Source organism: Pholis gunnellus, assembly GCF_910591455.1.
Source record: "Pholis gunnellus genome assembly, chromosome: 20".
NCBI lineage: Eukaryota > Metazoa > Chordata > Actinopteri > Perciformes > Pholidae > Pholis > Pholis gunnellus.
In genome coordinates this window covers 6,490,402-6,513,782 of record NC_136547.1, presented here as the reverse complement: position 1 = coordinate 6,513,782, position 23,381 = coordinate 6,490,402, and the positions used below count along the sequence as shown (strand labels likewise).

General features: G+C 41.7%; 1 protein-coding gene across 1 annotated transcript in view; it reads right to left on the bottom strand.

The window, feature by feature from the left end:
• LOC306712242 (cadherin-12-like) overlaps positions 1 to 23,381 on the bottom strand; it is a gene marked incomplete at both ends in the record, with an annotated part of 57,871 nt that overhangs the window by 27,037 nt on the left and 7,453 nt on the right. The window contains 4 exons of the mRNA XM_079181423.1: positions 3,821 to 4,008; positions 7,361 to 7,528; positions 9,974 to 10,093; positions 14,147 to 14,441. Coding sequence (XP_079037549.1) covers positions 3,821 to 4,008; positions 7,361 to 7,528; positions 9,974 to 10,093; positions 14,147 to 14,441 — 771 coding nt within the window. The remainder of the gene's footprint in view (positions 1 to 3,820; positions 4,009 to 7,360; positions 7,529 to 9,973; positions 10,094 to 14,146; positions 14,442 to 23,381) is intronic.

Below are 23,381 nucleotides of genomic sequence, written 5' to 3'. Positions count from 1 at the left end.
CACGTGATTTACACACCTACGTTCATGCACATGCACGGAGCATCCCGAGGCAGCTTTTACACTGAGCAGGGAATCAATTACTCACTCAGCTGCATATTTGTGGGGATCAAAGGATCACACACCTTTGTGCGCTAGGGCATGTACTAAAAATGTACCAGTTAACAAATACCTCGGTCTCTTTCATCTGAAAAAAAAACTAAACAAATGCAGATTTGCACTCTTCCAAAAATAATATTTTAGACATTTACATCAGAAACACCCTGAAGAACAGATAGAATTGGCAACTTTTGCAATCAGAGGAAATACACCCTGTGTTCCCGAAATGAAACAAAAGTGACAAAAGAATGATGCATTACCACTCCTTAAAGTATTTTGTAGAGGTGAATTTGCATGAAAGAATTGGGATTTAATGAGAAACCCACTTCTTTGAATCTTCCAGAAGTGAATTTGCGTTTAAAAGCTACCATGTTTTCGTTGAAATCTGAAGGACTGTTATTTTCTAACATACAACTCATTGTGACTGAAACTTATATTATAATAGTTACTGTGGCGGTAAAGCAGAATGAGTGGTTCATAAAGTTCTGACTTATCTGTTACCTTTTCTGACAAGATACTGTGTGTATGTACGCTTTCATTGAAAGTGTTTCAGGTATAGCATTTTGGGAAAAATAGAATATGAGTCATTCCGGAAAATAAATCCATTTCTTCTATGCATCACAGCAATGCTTACAAAAATCTTCCCTTTCTGACGTTAACATTTTTCTCCTTTTCCCATATCGGAGAGACATTTCGTGGCTGATGCATTATGCAAACTCTGCAGCTTCTTTTCCCCCCCTATTGAAGCTCAATAGCACTGACAACAAATGGCGTTTAAACTCGCCACAGGGGTCGACCTCATCCTGCCAAAAGGGAAATGCAGTGCAGAGTGTGAAGGAATCGTCAGACTGTGCATCCAACACGAGGAATTGCGAATGTGTGCACCTGTGTAGTTTTGATGTGGGGGCGAGACCTACTAACTTCAACACATTCATGTGATTGTGCTTCTCAACTGTTACGTGGCGCGTTCCGAGACACTGAGCCAAACATGTGCCAGCTGTTCTAGAGATGCCGACTTGAATAGCATGCTGGCAGACGTGTGGAAGCGCGAGCAGCTCTGTTATTTAGCGGTGGCTTCAAATGGCAGAGAGAAATTACAGTTTGAAAAGCTGCACATTGCACAGTCTTTTTCACCAACCTGGCTCGTGTGCAATGCTTAAAACCAGACAGATTCAAGAGGCAAACAAACACACATCAGTGAGCCAAGGTTCCTCCGTACAGAGCACTTAGGAGTCAGTCTAATGATGACTTCATTAATGCAAATGATCTTATTCATGCCCTCTGTGTCGCATTGATGCTTATCACAATCTTAAAAGTAGGTGTGCCTTTTAAAAGTAGTCTCCTGGAACCTTAATGAGGAAATACTGCGACTCTCTCTCATAGAGGCATATTATCCCCCACCGTCCGCCAGCCGAATGCATTCGATGTCCAAAGAGAAATAATACTCTGGCTCTCTACAGTCAAGCCTGTGGGTAGAGTAATAATAATATTTCTATTTAGTGTGTTTGGATATTATGGATCTTGGCGTCTTTAACCAGCCCATACCCTGAGGAGAGCTCAGAATAAACACAAATGAAGGGAAGGCGGTCTGGAGATGGGGAGATTTTCACTTCATAAACCAAAACAACATGAATACATTTTTGAAAGCTGGCTTTTCCATAAAGCAGTTGTATCGCGCCTACTCTATTATTATTTGTTCTTGTTTCCAAGTTTAAAATTAGTATAGTTATTAATGGAATTGTTTAGAGAAAACTGCACAGTGGTTTATTTCAAATGAAATATCCATACATGGTTAAATCACTCCTACGGTCTTAATGTCTCACATATATATGTTCGCATAATAAGCATTATTATAGCCTAGATATTTAGTAGATGAGCGCTCAATGCACCGGCTGGATCGCTCTATTTCTCCCTCTCATTTTAGTCCACGGCTGTAATGTCCTTTTCCTCTCACCTCCGGCAGCTTTGAGTCCTCCTTGAAAATGAGATGGTGGATCTCAAAGGGTTTCTGCTCGGAATAATACATGTCTCTAATATCGCTGGTGCCTGTGTGCCACTTGTGCCATTGTGCGAGGTGATATTACAGCCCTGCAAAAGCTGCGTGTGGCAAAAGGTGGATATCAAATGAGATACCGATGCTATGTGGTTCAAAGAGAGTGCAACCAAAGGCCGGGGCCTCTTGCTGTGGGTCACCATGCACTTGATGCATTAATCCATTTAGCGAAAAAGAACATATGGCATAGTAAATGGGCCCCGACGTGCTGAGTGAATGCTTTATATAGCACAGGCACTCGCAGAGAGCTACGCCATTGCCCTGAGCTGTGCTTTTAATGCACGGACAGCAAGGACACAAGCAACGTCACACAAGTGAACGATCACAGGTTCAACCCTGGCATCTGCCAAGTGTCCTGCTGGTACAGCTTTATGTAACACAAGGAAGTGCTACCTGCACACACGTTAGAATTCATTTTATCATATAGGCCGTCTCATTTTAAGATCTTTTTCCAATCGGTGCTTCCTGCATTCTTTTGTCCTATGATGTCAATGTTGATGTCTACTGACATCACTCGGTATGTTGCTGTCAAGATGTGATGTGATTTATTTATGTTTCATGGAGCCCATACGGCGCGGTTTTGCATATATATTTTGCATTAAGCTTGAATGTAAATGTGTTTCATGTGTCATGTGTTTTATGTTAAAGCTTTGAAAAAAACACCCCCTCTCTCCTCCGGGTATGTGCAATGACATTGGCAAACATGATACTTCCTGAATATTAAATTAGAAAAAAAAAGGTTGCACTTTTTATGACTCCCAAGGCTATAATGCATAAACATACTGATTATAATATTGCTAATCATAGTTAAAGCCCTCATAGATATTCATAATGCTTTGTAACAATAGTCAAGACATATTATAAAGTGTTTTATAATGGTTTCAAAGATCATAATATTGCACTCATGACATATTTTTAGAAGGATCAAAGTGAATTCAAGTTCCCATTGTTGTAATGCACAATCATCTTTTTATAATGTCACAATCTTGGGTTTTTGTTTAGTTCGTTTCCTGTTTTATTTTGAAAGTTACTCTCCTCAGGCGTCATGTTTGATTTCATTTCCTGTCTTTGTCTTTTCCCTCCTGTTTTCGACCACACTTGTGTTTCATTAGTTGATGAGCCTCTTGTGTATTGAGTCCTTGTGTTTCAGTGTCAGCTTGTCTGCATCTGTTGCTGATGTGTATGTTCCTGCCTTGTACTGTGTGTTTAGTTTCCCACAGTGTTTAGCATTTTGATTATAACCTATTACCTGCCGGTTTTTGGACATCCAACTGTAAGCTAGATCATTGTACTCCAACTGCTGCTTCCATTTGATTCCTGTCCTGTCATTCTGTTTAATTTTCACCGATTTGTGTAGAACGAATGAAATTCAACATTTTCAGCAGATTTTTTTTACATCACAAGTATTCAGGCTTTCCTCTCATTGGTGGGCTTTTAATGTGAAAATGTAAAATTGGAAGAAGTGGAATTAAAAGATGGATGACACGGGTATTCATGTTAAAAAGCAAAGAGGTGAGTGTGGCCCGACCGTTGCTGTTGCCTCCAGGTCATTTCACAATCTTTCATAATAGTGACCAGTTTGTATTTGTTCATGTTGTATTCGTAACAATGAATACAGGTTTCTATGAGAATTCACAGCATATGTTTGTCTTAGTTGCTGAGGCTCCATACCCTTTTGAGAATGATGATCCCCTCTTGGTTGTGTTCATTGGTGGTGATGTCAAACATGGCGCCTCCGTCACCTGGCACAATGGTGTACTCCACTTCGGCGTTTCTCCCGACGTCCAAGTCATGGGCTTTGATTCTGCCGACAGCGGACCCCACTGAAGAAGACTCGGGAACTCGTAGGTGGAAGAAACCTGTCAACAAACAAACAGGCTGGACTTATTGATTACTCGACATCGGATGGAATACTGAGCTCTTCTCCACCTCTGTCCTTTATGCAGTCTCTCTCACACACCAGTCTTAATCACCCAAAGGCAAGCAGCTGATATGCTCTGTCTGAAGTCGGCCCTGTGGCTGTGGGCACGACATTAGTCAAAGCTAACGTGTTTGGACATCGTGGCTGCTCGGCTCCATGTAATTGGAGGGCTCAACCTGTACTACAAACACAAGAGCCGTGGGGCTCTGATGCTCCCAACAGCAGCAAGCGCTGCTGAGGACTCGGGGATGAATCTACAATGAAAGAAACTGTGTGGATTGATTGATTATCACTTACGCCACACAATGGGTGGGAATTCATCTTTTTTTTTCTCTGCTTCACTCTCTGAGACGGCTAGCTGTTTGAACAATAGCATCTGCTCATGCCAGAGACGGGAAAAGTTTTGCGCTACAAATCCAGTGAGAACACCTGGTGGCATCACGGTGATGCCGCTGGCAATTCAGTAAAACACTATGATAGTGTTGAAATTATTCTGAGGACTTGGAATGTTTTACATCCCTCATCATAGCACTCCATCTTGTCAGTTCAAGAAATGTTACGGACTTCAATGTGCCATTCATTTTGAACATTTATTCTGAAACTGGTGCTATGTCAAAAGGTTACAAACTATAACTAAATATATTTGGGACTATTCGCTGCGAATGAATTCCTCCAACTCACAGTGTAGCGCCCGCAATCGGTCGCTGTATTGTTAACATTAATTTAACACATTCTCAACACATTCCTCCATTGGATGAACCTTGACACATTCCTCTGCTGCAGCAACAGAGACTCAGCCACAACAAGTTCTAGAAAAACAAACATGATTTGCTTCTTGGAATTTGATTCATTTGGCCCTGATTTGACAAACAAACCCTAAGAATGGGGACGGCTGTGTGCAGGAGAGAAAAGTGTGTATGAGTCTCTTTGAAGCTCCTTCTGAGGATAGTGCTGCTTGACATAAAATAGCATCAGACTTGGAGATGGATGAACTTGAACATGCATGTCTACAATAAGAGTGTCGAGGCACTCTTAGTGTGACAAGGGAAGCGGCTTGGCTGAGGCGTTTCTTATTTTTGGTGGAGGACCAAAATATAGAATCAAAACCAAAATACCAGCCTTTGCTTAGGTTATTGGAAAATAAAATATATGTTGTTTCTAATGAGTACTATACTTTATGCTACACCATGTCATTGCACTCCCTCTCATTTGTTATTCCTCAATATTACTATGGATCTGAGCTTTTCCCTCAGTGTTGATTCTAGGATTTTGAGAGGTGAGCTGAGGCAAACGGATGAATTTGGCTGCCGTGATTTCAATAAATAATCAAGTACTTTCAAGGACATGCATTCATTTCATAAGTCTTTTAAGGTTCATGTCCTTTGAAAGACAGGACACAGCGCCAGTGCCAAAACGTGGAGCTGCTGTTTAACAAACAGCTGTTAAGGGCAGACACCCCTGATGAAGAGGGTGAACGATTTAAATATATATATATATATATATACACCTCTATGGAAACTCCCCAGTTTATTACTTATATTTAAACAATTATCATTCGACTTTTCTCAAATTGTATGTTTAAATATGCAAATTAGGCATTGTCTTACTATGTATGTGCTAATTTGGATACGCTTCCAAAACAGAAATCCAAACATTGGATGAAACGAGGTTTGAAATCTCTTGTTTCATTTTGTTGACATATTAGACAAATTGTCTCACCCAATGAATCAGAAAATGCATCCAACAGCCCTTAACATAAAGCACAATGAACACATGAATGATAGATGAACAAACCCCGCAGTAACCCTCAGACTATAGAGAGGGATGAAACTGTAAAGTGTGGTGTATGTAAGAGCTCCTGAAGTGGACATTTCTGGATCAGGGTCTGAGAAAGAGAGTTTTGTAAAATTCCATACGTGCAGATGAATAGGGTCAATATTCTAACTAATAGATATCATCATGACACTTCCCCAGTTGATTACTTAAGACAAATATATTTGTATTACAACACTCCAGGTCAATTTTGGCGAAAACTACAGACAGAAATATACAAAGTAGTAAAAACATCTAAAGTGTATTTTGGAATCTCTCCACTAGTCTGAAAGAAGTCGTGTTATGGAAGCAAAATAGTCTCAAATCTCAAAATGGATCGGTGCATGAAAAACCATGTATTAGCCTCTCCCCTTAAATGTCGCTGTCAGTGGGTTCACTATCGTCTATGATAATTCAACAAAGTCACAGGCAGTGAGACATATACACCCCTATTGGTCATGACTACAGGCATTACATTTGCACCCACATCTGGTGCCATCAGAGGATTGATGGTTTACAAATACTTAATCTATAATAACTAGAGGGGGGGTGGGGGTTATAGAAAAGACGGATGTGGGATGGATCCATGCAGAAATAATATAAGTAAACTGAATCATCTGATGAGGTCCACCAGGATGGCAACCACACATGTATCTTCTTGTTATTTTCTAACCTGTAAGCCCTCTATAGATAGAAGAGAGAAGGCGACAAAGAGAGGATTTGGGACGGGGCAGAGCCGCCGCCATACTTGGCCCACACCTCTGTGCTGTGACAGCATTATGGAAATATCATCTTTTCCCCGCAGCCAGAGGAGCTTGACCGTCAGACTGCTCGTATTTAAATTCAGAGGAGACCACTCGGTGTCGCCTCACAATACCTGGAGAGACTGCATCCTTATACAGAGCGGCATTTTTGCTATCCTGTTGTACACTTGCTGATTTTGAATACATGTTCTGCACATAATTTAACCGTTATGCTGAGCATAAGCAGAGACGGTTTTACAGATCAACGTATTTACAGTATATTTATTTTCCCGGCTCGGCTTTTTACATGACCTGGTGAACGGTACAATCGAATTAATCTGGTTTAGCAGCTTATTCAAAATACCGGATGAAATACAGTGTTTAAATACACTGACTCAATCCCTGGTGCAGCACCATCCTGCTCAAACCTGATCTAAATATAGAAGGGTGCCCCATGAGCAGAATAACACCAATCCTGGTTTATTTGCCAGCAGTATGTAGATGCAATCGTGTTAAATAAACAGCGTTTGCTTACGACAGCACATAATGACAAATAATGAAAACCAATTACAGGGAGTAGACATGATGAACACCCCCTGCCCTGTTGTAATTGCACAGTGTTTATTTCCCGATCATAAAATGAGTGAACCTGCGTGCGGTCATCTGCATTATTATTGTTTTGGAATAATAAAAGTCACATTTTTTGTTCACAATAATCAACAAAAGGGCACTCACTTTTAGAGAACCTGGGCGGATTATCGTTGACATCGCTGAGGGTGATGTTGATGGTGGTGGTCCCGGCCAGCCCCCCCAGCTGGCCCCCCATGTCCTTGGCCTGGATTAATACCTGGTACTGTTCCTTCACCTCTCTGTCCATATTGGGCAAGGCTGTCTTTATAACACCTGGTGCACAGCAAGATTAATAGGAAATAAAGATAATAAAGGAGAGAGACGTAGAGGAAGAGAAGAAGATAGAGATAGTGTGAGGAAAAAAAGACAAAAGGGAAGACATGGTAAAGATACAATCCTTTAAAATATATTTGATGCCAATTGCACAATTTTCCTCAAAATGCACAATGTATTTCCACCTAAGGAGCTCACTCCCCAGGACGAAGCTGCTTGTGCGGCTCTCACCAAGGCTAAAATAGAGGTCATTTCACAAACTGGAGACACTTGGCATTCAATAGGGAACTCTGGAGAAGCCATATAATGATTCACTTGAGGATCAGAGACCCTGAGATCAGAGAGCGTTTGTACTGCAGTTTAATAGCTAGGTCAGTGGGAGGTTGGCAGGCTAAAAGGAAGTGGGCAGCTAGGTGGGTCTGCACTTTTTCCCTCCGCTTTTTTCCCATTTAATACAGTGAGGATGTGAGGATGTACAATTTGATCCGCAGACCCCTAACATGTGTGGATACAAAATCAATTCAATTCAATTCATCTTTTTTTTTTTGGAGAAGGGTGGTGTCTGTCTCTGAGATGAAAAGTTCTGTAGCATGCAGGCAGATTTCAGCATATTGTTGTCACCCCCTTCCCTTGTTCACCTTTCCCTTGCAGTTTTTATTCCTGTTGTTGATGTGCGTTTTGGAGATATATATACAGGCCCAGCAGGGCAAACATTTACTTTAACAGTTTGAAATACAGTCACAGTACGCGCTCTGTAAAGCTCAGGGATGAGCGGCGTAATCAGCAACAGATTCCACCGTATCTGCCACGTGTGAACCTATTTTCATATGCTTTGAACTGCCCCAGATAGGAAGCCAACAGCAGCCCACCGCCGGCGAACACTGGTGGTGTGAAGGGGTTTCAGATTTAGCAGGGTTTTTTTAGCAGTCGTATGCCTCACCCCGCCATACTGCGACTCTGCAACCCTTTGTACTGCCATTTCCCTCCTACGACACCAGCCGCCGACACCAGCAAAGTGTGTTTGTAATGTAGCACCGGATGTCATTGTGTTATTTCAGTCAGGAACACTCTCGTTATAGATTTTAACCATTTATTACAAATGGAATACAGTTAAACTTGGTGATAATGGCTCCGCTCTTTGAATGCTCCCCGGATTAGCCAGCAGCTACTGAGCCAAGACTGGGAGCACCGAACAATAACCCCCCTGGGTTTACAGGACAGGGGTACATTTTTTAAATACATTTCAAACATTTGCCAGAAGATGAACTAACAAAGAGGTGGAGGCTGGGGTGGAGGAGACGAAGCTTCGCCAGCAGTGTGGTCTGTAGCAGCGTAGATGTAGAATGAATCAGTGAGAAGGAAGCCATATTTAAATAAACCTCCGTGAAGTGAGAGTGGGCTGTGATTGGTGCGTGGCCGATCGGAAGCTATGATTCAATCGGCTGGCTGTCAGCTGGTTACAGCTGGGGCGTATAACTTCCGTGTCCTGCATGAACTTATGCTAGCTTCATTTGTCGTTTCAATTCAAGCTACCAGCTATAGCGGATTGCTGGCTAACTCTACACAACACGGACTACTCAGTATCCTTGCAGAAAAGATTCAGAAAGTCACTGGTGCTTTTGAGATAAGGAGTTTGTGGGGTTGATTCTAGAACCAGTTTTATTCTCATGATGCTTGCACTGGTCCACACCACATTGTGCAGAACTGTGTTCCCGAAACGTATTGTTGAGGGACCCACTTTTAAAAGAATGACAAACCATCGCGACTCAATTCCCAATAGGCCTTTCACGACATAGGCTTTATCTATCAATCGTGTGAGGAGACAATTTGTGAGTAACGTTCATTTCCGCAATCCTCTTATAATATCTTCAGTAGGTAAACCAGCCATTTTGAAAAGATACAGAGTTTATAAATCGCAACTTTGTCTCATTTTAAATACTTTATAAATGAGAGCAAATAAATGCATCTCATTCTTTTCATGTATAAGTTAAACAACATACAAATAGGTTAGTTAACAGGCTCTTGTTTTCCCCCCTCTCATCAGTATAACAAACACAATATAAGCTAGCCTTTCATTTTCAATGTTATAAGAAGCCCATAATTATCACAACAATGCAAACAACCTTATGTGACTCAAAGGGGTAGTGCAGATATAAATAATAAATAAAAGACTGTGGAAGAATTTATGCAAATTTTGTTTGGCTACCCTAATAAAATCTCCTGCGTATATTCTGTGGGAATGACCGGTTTAGAACACACTCAATCATACATATATTACAAAATAACATATGTCACTGCACCATTGCCTCGCTGCATTTGCCAGGTGCACAAAAAAAACAGAGGTAGTTATTGTTGGCGTGTTTATTTCAAGTAGATGTTTGTGAACTTTACACTGACTGAATCACTTTTGTGTCACATAAATCAGCAAGGAAAAAGGTACTTTACCTGTTTTAGGATCAACAGAGAAGTACGGCTGTCCATGGAGGATGCTGTAAACCACTCTGGCACTGTTTCCATATGTCGGGTCGTCTGCATCTGTGGCTGTCACTTGCGTCACATACGTCCCTGGGGAAAGGAGCGGGAAGACATATTGACTTTGACTTAATTTGTTTCCTCATGAGACTGCAATCCAAACTCTTTGAAGTTCATCAGTTTACCGAACGATCTCACCTGACACTAATGAATGATGAACAGCCGAGAGAGCCGCAGCTAATAATGAACGGTCAAAGTCGCTGATAGGGTATAATGAGGAGGAGCGTGGAGGAGAAGGGATGTGTCGAGGTGTAGCTCGATTATCCTGCTTTATGTGTATGTAAGTTGCACATTTGTAGCATTACTAAGTGGCCATTGTTTGAAAAAACAAATAAAGGAAGGGTAAAAAAAAGGCTCTTGTGTGGCTATTCATTAAACAATGCTACCATTAAGAAAACAAAGGGCCATGGCAAGACTAGCGTTAGCATGGCAGTGTTCCAAACTGCTGGGGTAAGAGGACATAATAATTAATTGTTGGAGGTTTGGCTCATCCTCATTAACTAGCTGGCATTGGACACTTATTTACGATGTATTTAAATTCAGCAGACTCAATCCGAAGTTTCCAGTTTAAGGGGAGGGGTAACCAATAAAAAAATGCCTCATCAGCCGGACTATTTTATAACTCTACACGCCTGGTTTTTTAGAAAGACTAGTAGCAGACAAGTTTAACACGGATGACTTCACAGGCAAGACAGCTCAGTGCACATGTGTCAATCACAAACATGCTATGTAAAAAAATGTTTCTTCAACCGCAGGATTTGCGGAGCACTTATGTGAGGACACTGAGGACATCTACATGGTCATTTTGAATTCCGGTAAGCTCCTAGTCGTCTGTAAAGAACTTGCTGTACATTAAATAGGCTTTGCAGTCTGAGCAGAAGGTAACAATTGCATTAAAACATTAGGTGGGAGAGATTAGTGTCTCAATTCTTCCTAACAGAGCCACTCGTGCCTGATTAGACGTACCGGGGAAGGACAGCGTCGTACTACAACACACATAAACACCAGATGAGATAATACATGTTTATATATAAAAACATGTTTTTCAGTACAGCTAGAGAGAGGAAATCCACAGATACGTGAGCTCAGATGCAGGGAAAGTTGAAATGCCTTTGAGCTTCGTAGACACCCATGCATATCCAGGTGACAAAGGCAAGAGCCTCTCTCCTCAGTGTGAGACAATAAACAACACGATTAAATTCTATTCACGCAGTTGTGGAAATTCAGGTGTGTTTGAGTGAGAGCGAGGTGGAGGAAATGGCTTTAAAGGTCATCGCTGATAAACACAGGAGGAGAATACAGAGTTCAGCGAAATATGGATTATCTATCTGACTTAATTAAATATTGTTTATATCACAATATTCAACAAATTACTGAAATGTAATGCAGGGGGAACCAATTAACATGGCACAATACACAATGCATACAGATTTTGTATTCAAATATGAGGAGAAAGAGAGCAGGAGTGCAACTGAAAGGCTGATCCGAGGTGGGGAGGACTTCTGTGGAGTTACATGTACAAATCTGATATTAACTAGAAATGTTTGGCGACGAGGAGTGGAACCAACAAATTCATTTTTGTTTAATCTGTCGCTGTCTTAGTGATTCAGGGATAAACTAATTGCATACAACTCTGAGGGATTGTTGCCATGAGTGATTTCATAATATCTATCCATAGTCTTCATTACCAACCATTAGTGCATATTTATGTTCAGCATCTCTCCCTTTTAGTTTTAGCTTCTTTCTCCCTGCTAACATAAAAAAAAAACATCCAAAGGGGGATTCTAGCCAAAGACATCAAGAGGACGTAACAGTTAATGAACCCATTGATCACACAAGTCTTGCTGCTTTAAATATTGATAAAGACTTTAGTTGGTTTGATGATTCTTTTTTATACAACTTCCCACAAAAAGTGTGTGTGTGTGTGTGGGTGGGGGGGGGGGGTTGTATTAAACCTACAGTCTATTAAGTCTGTTCTACTAAGTCAAAATCTCCAGTTCCATGACACAGAAGCACTTAAGGATTAGTGCAGTTGTAGATCTTGATCACATTTATGCTTCATGCGTCTGACATACCATGCTATGCACTACATGAGACAGGGGGCATCTAATGAAAGATGCTATCCTGTTGTATAATGGGAAATGTGGGATCCAGAGTTTTGGGGAGCATAACTCATAACAGAGTGCAGAAAATGAGTCCTAAAGCTCTGAAATGAGTTCCACTTCCTGTTCCCTCGTCTCAAAGTCAATGTGTTTTTTGAATACATCAGTGAATACATGACTTTAGTTTTTACATGTCTTAAAAAAGGCGGTTGATAACAAGTGGATAAATGAGACTTCTAAACGTCATTAATGCCAACTAGTCCGCCTGTGAATATTCACTCACTATTCAATGTAGCCTCATGTTAGCTTCTTACCTCTGCCGAATGCATTCATGTTCAAAAATGATAAAAGTGGTGTTCATTTGTGGAGATTATCTTGCTGAACAAAACATGTAAGTATCACAAACTTGTGTTTGCCACAGAGCTTATTTTCTGCAATAATCCAAATTCCAATGGAAAAATCCCGTTGGCTTTATGTCAGGGGAACCAGAGCGATGCTAACTTCCCGTTGGCCTACAAAAACTGCAGCACTATAAAGGGACTAAAAGTCAGGATACCATTACCTCTGCTTTTTGGTTTTGACCATTCTTTTTGAATCTGTCTCTCAAAAGTACAACTAAATGAAACTGAAACCCGTAATCAATGGATTACCCTTTTAACGTTAATGGCAGGTATCCATTCATACAAAGAAAGCATCAAAGTGATGTTTAAAAATGACTTTTGCAGATGGCCCAGCATCAAATTAGATAATTATACTGATAAAGCATGTATCCTATAATAAAGGATAGAAACATTTTGAAAATGATTTGTAAATTCACTTGAAAGGTGATAACATGCATGTGATTATCTAAATGAAAGGTCCTTGTTTTTTATCCTCTCATCAGTAAAACAAACAGATTGCCCGCTAGCTTTTCATATTAGATACAATTTAATAAATAGGCTACAATTATCAGATGAATAGAAATATTCAGACTCCTTCAAGTGGCTTAAAGGTGTACTGGAGATTTACAAATTTAAATAAAAGACTATGGAAGAAATTGTATTATTCATTATTATTATTAATTTATTTGAAATATGTCCTGTCATCAGTCTTTGGAGATGACTGGTCTACTTGATTCATTCTGTGGATGTTTTTTATTTTTTTTTAAGCTGATCTCTGGACTCTGCTTCCATGGTCACACCAGATGTCCATCCATCCATCCATCCATCTATCCATCCATTCGTTCATCCATTATCTGTACCCGCTCATCCTATTCAGGCTCCCAGAGGAGCTTATCCCAGCTGACATAGGGCGAAGGCGGGGTACACCCTGGACAGGTTGCCAGACTGTCACAGGGTTGACACCGTCAACAGATGAGACAGATAACCATTCACGCTCACATGTACACCGACGGGCAATTTAGAGTCATCAATTAAGCTAAGCTGCATGTCTTTGGACTGTGGGAGGAAGACACGCCAACACAGGGAGAACGTGCAATCATCGCCCAGAAGGTCCAGCCAGCGGTTTCGAGACCCATTGCTAGCCACTAACCCATCGGGTCGCCCCTCTAAATGTGTTTATGACAAACAGGAAATCTTCTCTGATTCTAAAGTAAACTGTTGTACTGCTTATTATGAGTGTTCACTGGCTTGTTTTTTTTCTTATCATACTCATACATACTCTAGAGACTGCTGAGTGTTAGAGATTTGAGGGTTTCATCTGCGTTTAGATCAAGAGGAACCATTCTTGCGGCAAATTACGTTGATCTGTTCTCCCTTTGGGGGAGAATGTATAAAGACAAAGCTGTGGAAAACACTCAGGGCACACCAAGAATAACTGTGAAATGTCAAAATCTCGTGGGGAGCAGCATTGCCCCTCTGGTTGTACCTGTGATGCTCCTGAAACTTTCTTATTCTGTAGTTCAAGAGGAGAAAACAAAGTGCAAATGAAACGTATAAACTAAGCAAAGTACTGGCTTCTCAAATCCCTACACATGGTCACTGACCTACTGGGGACATCTCGGGGACACTGGCCGTGTATGGGCCCTCCAGGAATTTTGGCTCATTGTCGTTGATGTCTTGAACCTTGATGACAAATTCTGATTCAGGCTCTAGGGGCCTATTGGTGTCGATGTCAACCACTTGGGCGCGTAGGGTGTAGTAAGGCTTCTCCTCCCTGTCAAGGCTCCTTAAGGCATGGATGTCCCCAGTTGTTTGGTCAATTGTGAAAATGGAGCCAGCCCCGTCTCCCGAGAGAGTGTACTTCACCTCACTGTCCCCCCTATCGAGGTCAGTGTGCAGCTGCAAGACAAAAGAGAGAAAAAAAGACAGGTTGAGTGCAAACATTGGCACAGATAATGATTCATTGAAAGCACTGGGGAAGAGCTGTCAAAGGACACTATTTCACGAAGACAGTCAAAGAAACTGGCTGCGCATCAAAGAGCAAATTCATGTCTCTGCAAAGATCTGCAAAACACTAAGTCATGAGGAAAAATGAAATGATCGTACTTTCAGAACGTTTCACAGATTAATGAGGCTAAATCTCTCATAAATAATGTATCCTTCTCTGTGCAATTACGCTGCAGTGATAACTCTTCAACATCATGGACCATTTCTATTCAGGGAGGACTCCAACATTTTCTGCAAGATGTTTTTTTTCCCCTCAAAGTGGCACAGATCGAGCTGTGAAAAATAGAGGTAAATATACTCGACGAGAACAATTTCTAATACTGTCGCCTGACAGCGGAGGTCTGTGACCAGATGACTCTCAGAGTTGCCAAATCTCCTTACTGCAGCCAGAGAACATCTTTGTTAATATAGACCCAGGGCCACGGCAGCTCTCTTTGTACAAGACAAACACACTCTGGGCCGGTGGCAGAAAGCCTATTGACATAGTTATGTTTACCTCCCCGGGGAGATCAGTCATACAATTCAAAGCCTTTTAAATATTTAAGGGGTCTAATGCAACGTGATCATCACCATATATGGATGAGGATTTTTTGCCTTCTTATCATGGAATTTCCAGCTACACCGTTGAACGGCAGTATTATTCTTTGAGACAAGTACAGCTTTTTTAAGCTCTGAAGCAGGGCCATTTAGCCACCTCTAATTCCACACTTTAGGATTGACTTTGGGTTATTTTCTAGCACTGCTAATGGCCACGGCTACTTTTTTTTCGGTTGCTTTGGGATGTTTTGTCAAACTCGTCTGATTTGATATTGGGACTGTTAGTATGCTGACTTCAGCAAACCGTTTATTTCCTGTAATCACATTCTGATTTATTAGCCTTGGAATTACGTCCATATTGGGCCGTATATATGATTATATAATATTAAAAAAATTATATTCATGCCCAATGCCAATGTTCAGGGCCAATGCAGGACAATTTAATGCTGGTGAGTTTGCCTCCCGTCACACAGACCACTGTCTTTCCCTATCCTTATCTAAATGTTTTAGTTGCATGTAGTGCCATAGCCGCGAGCTTTCGCTAACCTCAACCATGGTGCAGCTGCCATGCACGAGCTAATGACTGAATGAGTCCTCACACTAACACTGTATTTCTTTTTGTAGTTGTACAGTCTCTTTCTTTCTAGTTGTACAGTCTCTTTCTTTCTGCCCCACAGGTAAATAAGCTGTCATTTGCACACGGCCAATTATCCGGTGTATCTCTGTGATAATTGCAGCCATGGAGAGGAGAGGATGTTTGGGATGCAGCTATAAATTCTCTGTAGGTTACTACTGAACACAAACCAAGACACGCAGACACAAGCGCAGACACGCGGGGAGAAGTTAGTGATTCGGTGCAAATTGCCCAGTTCACACAAGCACAGCAGGGCGTTATGATGTTCTCACCCATAATGCATTATTCATCGATATTCAAATGTGCAAAGTATGACCCTTGTTGCATGACAACTAGGTCCCACAACAATGTATGCAATGAGCACAAAATCTGAAATGTAGACTATTAGTATTGTCTATATAAATACTGTGGACAACATACTGCTAAAAGATAATAATAAATACAATCAAAACCAATATATCGACATAGATTGCAAACTTAAATCGCTAATAATCCATACTCAACAATGTATCATGATACACTTGTTGAAGAAGATTAATTGAGATACATCTTAATCTTAATATCTTAATTAATGTAGCCTATTTAGAATGTGTATTATCTACAATTGAATTGTGGGCGCTCAAGCTGAGGGTTAACATAATATTAGTGTTATACTCAGGTTTAGAATTGTACCAGTTTAATGGTAAATATCCCCATCTATGGCACACTGTGATTAACATGAACAACGGGAAAATAGTGTAGAGTTAACCCCGGGCTGTTTATCGTATTATTCAATCCAGCCAACACTTTGTACCCTTGCTACAAGGAGACAAAACGAGGGGAGTTCAAAAGAACTGGAACCGATCGAGGGGGCAATCGTTTTGTCGGACAATTTCAAACTCAGCGGTTTACCAAAGCCAAGACAACCCGCATGGACACGTCTATTTCGAGGCTGCAGAGTGTGGCCGTTTCACTTGGCTGAATCCTAGACTGTATATAAGAAGGGCCGAATGAACAAGCGTCGATAAAGCTAAACTGCGCAGGTGCAGGTGCAGGTGCAGAAGAAGGAGGACAGGTAGCTGAAAGAAAATGAGAACCCTCATTAGAAAAAGAAAATGGATTGAAAGTTAAAAATGCAACCTGGATACAGATGTAGAGCATTGCATGATGTTTAAGGAAAATGAACTAATGTGGAAGTAACGTTGCTGACTTTTATGACTTTCTATAAATAAAGCCACGCAGGTACACGTCCGTGCTTAACTATACATCGCGAGCTTAACGTTACATTGTGGAGGTTTCCCACCTGGGACACGTTAAACTAATACCGGAATGAGTGACGGGACCCATGCACGCAGAACAACCGGTTCTTGTTCTGCACCTGAACTTAAAAAGGACACAACTGCGGAGGGTGAACTTCAGTGGACATCTCCAGGTAGGCCTCTCACGTCAACACGGGGTTCCGAGGATGGAGCTGGCTGTGGACAGGGTGGTATCCATAATTCTTGGAGGCTGACAGGTCTTTTTTTCCTGTTGCATACAGTGCTGCTTGGTGAAAAGCCGCCGTGCTGATCATTATTCTGCTGCTGGCTGTGGTACATTTGCTACGTGTGTGTGTGTGTGTGTGCGTGTGTGTGGTGAGAGTACACGAGGGGCTGGGCGATAACTCATAACTATGCATTGACCTGCAGAGGGACTGTTGTGTGTGTATAACAGGATTCTAGTCATATTATGTCATTAAAGTATTATGTCTAAGGCTAACAACATGACTTGCTGATGTTGTCTGACGTAATGCGGTGCAACTCAGTCTAATGCATTCATCAAAGTCTACAGCCTATTTTATTTATGTGACCTTGAATTCACTCATCATGATATTGGAAAAAAAAATCATATTAATAGTGGGATATTTATGTCAAACATGTCGCCCAGTCTGATGTGCTTGTTTGGGTGTGGCACATATGCACAGGCATGTATTTGGTGGTGTCATTCTGTTCCATGTTCTATTCCATGCTGTTGGATTGCATGTTCCGTGCGTGTCCGTGCTATGCTGTTGGGTTCCATGTTCCGTGCTATGCTGTTGGGTTCCATGTTCCGTGCTATGCTGCTGTTCCACTAGGCTGTGGCTGGCTGCTGGGCTACTCATTTGCCTGTTGTGTGAATTGTTGGCTGATCACAAATCTTGCATTGCTTGTTTGATGTGTCTTTTTTCGCACACACCTCTGACTACAAATAAGGGAGGATAATGTGTTTCTATTCTATTCTGTGCTGCTTGGCCGCTGTGCCATGATGCAGGTGTTGGTCGCTGCGCCTCCCAGTTGCCTGTCTGCATGTATGCATGTATGTATGTATGTCATGGTTTTGTCCCACCTGCTGTGGGGGTTTTGGTTTGTAATTGTTGACTGGTGAAATGTACTTGCGCTAGTGCAGGAGTGTTTTATTCCCGGGAAGAAGCTTTGATGGCAAGTTACAAATGGTTACTGTGGTGGATTGAACTGCAGCACATGTACACCCAGCCCTCAACATGTCTTCTGTGTATACATCTATTCTTCTTTTGTATTCTGATCTTGTCAATGCTGCTTGGGTTCAGTCTGTCATGCCATTATCTTGGTCACTGTACCATTAGCTTGTGTGTGTCTGTTATTGGCAACTATTTCTTTGTATCTGGCTTTGTTGGAAATGGGTTACACAGTCTACTGTAAAATTGGGCAGAGAGCCCCCTCTCTAATTAAAGTGCTCCCATCAGGAAAAAAAAAAGAGTAAAAAAAAACCTGTGAAGTGCTTATTGGAGCAGTAATGACCGTGGTACTCTATCACCGTGTGGTTGTGTGAAACGAAGCGTCTGGCACGTCTGTAGGTGAGGCTGCAGAGGAATAATTACTCACACAAACCCACTGAGATTTCAGCCATATGTGTGTTAATCCTTGACAAACAACAAGTGAGCGAGAGTGGTATGAGTCTTCTTAAGTGTTCTCATTTACAAGCTTTGACTTGTAAAGTGTCGATACAGGATGCAAGATGTTTTTTTGTAGCCATAGATGATACAGACAGAATACAATCAACCGGCAATTGCATTTTCAGTTGAGCCAAATGAGAGCAAACTATTTCTTGTGGGCCTTTTGTCTGTCAGCAGTCTGGTTAGAGTGTTGTTGCCCTCCGGTGCTCCCCAGGAACTTGTGCTTCGAGGTGTGCTCTTGTCTTTAATAAAACGTGGCGCGTTCTCCCGCGCCCCACGCTTACATCAGACGGTAGTTTGTTTTGTAATCCCGTAATCTTTCCAGCAATCCATTCCCACCATCCACAGCGTCATTCAGTGGGCTTTCTGTCCTATCAGGCCGACGACATGACGACACCATGTGAGCAGCAGTCCCGTTTGTGAGCGTGGCGAAAGTTGTCGCTCCTTTCTGCTTGAGGCGTAGCAGAAGAGATCAGAGTGGCAGATGGACTGTAGCAACAATGGAGGCATTATGGGACCCGCAATCTTTTACTTGTCAGACCGAGCAGAGACAAACGCGTTGCTGACAGAAGACATATCACTCATACACACGTTGCAACAACTACTGTTGTGAATATCAGTTTTTTTTTGTTAAGAATTTTTTGATACAGTGACACATTGCATTGCATCACAATATGTTCATATTTATCTGTCACCCACTCCCAATAGACAAAATAACAGACATCTGACAATGAAGTCCGTACCTTGTAGAGCTTAATCAACACCTTTCTGAAGCGTTGCTAGTTTCCCAGCAGCATCGGTTGCAGGGCAGTTGTTCCTTGATTGCATACTGTTGCTTAGGTGTTCATCATATGTTACCAATACACTGTAAATAACACTTACTGCTGTGTATTGGTAACTCCTCAATCTGTTCAGTTAAACGAGCTGTTCAGTGCTAATAATAATAATCATCAGCACAAAATACTTGCAAGCTGGATTAGTGTACTCTGTAACGTGCGCAGACTCATATTTGTGTGTACTGCTGGATGAATTATCATTTTGTATTGATGATTAATGGGGTGTGTATATGTGGTTGTCCTTTGACTGACAAGAAAAAGAAAAAAAACTTTGAGCATATTTTTCCCGTTTGCAGTTTATTCAATACAAGTACCCAGGAGAGGCACCTGCAAACGACTCGGCACCGCACAGTTCAAGATGAAGAAGAAATGCAAATATTTAAAAGCATATGCACATTGACTCATTAATTATAGGCCAAGAGAAAGTTGACTGATATTATTAATATTTAATATATTAATATATTAATTAAAAATCCCATTACTCTAACAATGGCAATTAATTATATTAAAAAAAAGATTCATTAATAGGGAGGCAGACGAGGGCTTCTTTTAAACTACAAACCACTCAGTGGGCTCAATAGAGGAGAGGCAGAATCAGTCACAGCCGCCTTTCAAAAGGAACGTCAAAAGAAAGAGGGATTTCACCAAAGAGCAAAGAAAAGAAATGTCCATTCTTCTCCCATAACAGTTCACAATTTATAACAATTGCATCGACAAAAAGGGAGCCTCTGCGTGCAGAAATGATGGCTTCAGTGATAAACCGTATGTCGATCCCAAAAGCAAATGTGGTTAACACGAATGAGGAATGAGTGAACGAGAGCCGGCTCGTACAGACGCTGTGATCATATGCACCCGTATTACGGCGAGCATGTCTTCACACTCCATTTTTCATGATAAGCGTAATTAGCAAGACGCTGTGCTCCGGGTGCCAGTTGACATGGCGGCAGCTATAAAAAGAAACAGGTAGTGCGAGGAAATTAAGTAAGATTCCTGTTACCAGCCAAACTCGCACCATCTCTTTGAGTAATGGTGTTTGCATTCAAGGTGGTTTTTTTTGTTGTTTTCTCAGTGTTCACACATTTTCCGAGACCATCAAACGTTTCGCCTTTTTGGCCAGTTAGTTAATGCCTTTGTGAAACAGATGTTTCAGTGATCATGGAGCTGTTGTTGTTCAGAGTCTTGCTTCACCTCAGTGTTGCCCGGATTTGTAGCCGTTTATGGACATTGCATTAGACGTTGTAGGCTTCAAAGCCGTGCCCTATGGTTTTCCACAGTGTTCTCTGTAGATATTAGGCCATCTTGCCCTGTCTGGAGCAGTAGAGGCAATGCAGAGCCCAGTGCATCAGCACTGTTGTCAAAACAAATATCGGCAGGCCCATTACTCGCCTCCTATTAGGGGAAAATACTTGTATTGACCGAAGCTGCTCAACTACGGGGAAGAATGATGGCTCATCTCTGCTGGCTGTGAAACAGTCACACACTCAGGTCAGTGATTGCGCCATACGGGGGAATTCTTGGCTCGGTGGCGTTCCCGGTTCCTTCCAGGATTTGCTGCACACGGCCCCTCATTTGTTATGCAGTAAACCCGCATATTGATTCATTTGAGTGATTTGGGAGGAGAATGTAGCCAACCTCTGTAGAAAATGCTGTAATTGGATTCCTGCAGCCAGGATAATGCGGCGCTCCTCTCAGGAATGCGTATGGAAGGCTGCGAGTCGTTGCCGATAGGGAGCCGACGGTGTCATACTTGAACGGCCAAGCAACCTCGTACACCAGCGACTACATCCACGTATCAGTACACAGTCTGAAAAGGGTCGCAACATACTTTAGTCTAAATATGTGTGTGGATTAAAAACGGATAATTTAATGCCTTTGCTTTCATGATGTACCTAGTTTTGCATTAATCAGACACAGACACATAGATGATTGCCTCATTTCGATACAATCAATTAGATATTGAATAAAGCAGTAACCTCAGCGATCTATCAGATGGTCACACTGAGCGAGGCAGCAGCCTGCTACACAACACTAGAGCCACAACGACCCACGTTACTCGACATGTAGGGCAATAGCCTGCTGTTAAAACCGATATTTAGGCAGAGTGTCGTACTGAAGTCTTAATTTTGGTATTGTGTTGACACTAACACACACACACACTAACTAAAGTCTCCATCTTGTCTAACCTAAAAACACACAACTTGTCCTGCACCTTGTTGGAGCGGTATTTCCTGGCAGGCAGTATAAATATGTAAACCCTACTGATGCCCCAAGGCCATTTATTGTATATTTATACAAGTGTGTAAATAAATTCATTCTGAAACATATCCATATCACGCTTTATGCAAAAAACACTCCACATCCCCCATCAGAATTCCTACAACGTGCTGTTAATCACTGTAAATCATTCTGCATCCGTTGGGGCGTTCTGTGCTTCCCTGGCCCGACCGCTGTCATGAATTTATTTTTATGCTGCTGTTCATTATTAGTTGTGAAGCCACCCTTCAATCCAACAAGCGTTCAACCTACCAACCCAGTGATGACAGAGTGTCAGTATCTGTTCCGACTTTGTGCATTGTCTTGCTGTCATACCGCATCACCACTGCTTGCAGGGTAAGTTTTTGGCGGGCGGGCGGGCGGTGCGCCGGTGAGCTGCTGATGGAAAGAAAACTCTGTGTCAAACGCCGCGGGGCTTATTATAGCTGATCGATATTGGCTCGCGGGCCGTTTCTTTGCTGCTGACAGCTCGGAGGATGCTATCTGGGTTGTGTCATGCCTCAGTCAGGTAATGGGGACGGACGGAAAAACGCACACACACAAGAGGTTTATATGCAACATAAGAAAACGCGTAGGGATGTGTGTGTACGTGATGAGTGTGAAGGAGAGAGGACCAAATTTGATTGATTGACACATCTATAGTCGAGGTTGAAGCTCCTGAGCTGCTACATCTGAAACTATATTGCAGTAATTTAAATTCAGTGCGTCTCACCTGCAGTTGTTGACAGGTGTTCATCAGAACCTGTAAACATGGTTGTTGATATAACGGCTACCTATGTCAACAATCTGAGGCAGCTTCATCATACCGTACAAAACGTTTCCAAAAGCGTGTTTTCATGTGAGGTTATCTTTTGCATAGCAAATAACATGGTATAAGAATGATTTTTGACACATCACATTAATGTACATGATTGTTATTGATCTCAGAGGCCGCGGTTAAGGCTTGATTCCCCTTTCTCATATCACACTTGATTAAACTATCCAGTGATATTGATACAACATACAGAATGCAATTTTCTACCCAGAATCACAACAATATTGCCCATCAATGTCGAGGAACAAATGGAAAATGTTGACCAGGGTAGTAAGTGATACTGATTGGGGGCATTAGCACACCGTTTGGAAATATCATCCAGGCAATTCAGGAGGAAAGTCCATTATCCATGAGGACAAAATATGTGAAATATATTACTTTGGCAGGACAGATGAATGGCGTCATTAGCTTTTATTTCACATGTTCTTCTCAGAATTTCCCCGCGATATTCATCATCAACACGCACTACAATTGTAAAGGCCCTCAACCTCTTAATATGTCCTAATGAGCTGCTGAATCACTGGCACACCTCATGCAAAACCTGCAGGAGAGCGATCCTTTCACATTACTTTGCACTTGACAGTGAATCACTACGGCAGCACATTTCCACATGAATTTAGGGAGAAGATCATGTCATTTCATTCGAGAGCGTTTAATAGACAGAATCCACACATTTTACTGCAGTTTAAACCGATATTCTGTGTATACGTACCATTAAATCACTGTATTAACAATAGAGTCAAGGGGTTATGCTGATATCGGATGTATTTGTGTGCTACATGTTCCCCGTCCACATTATTTATGTCAG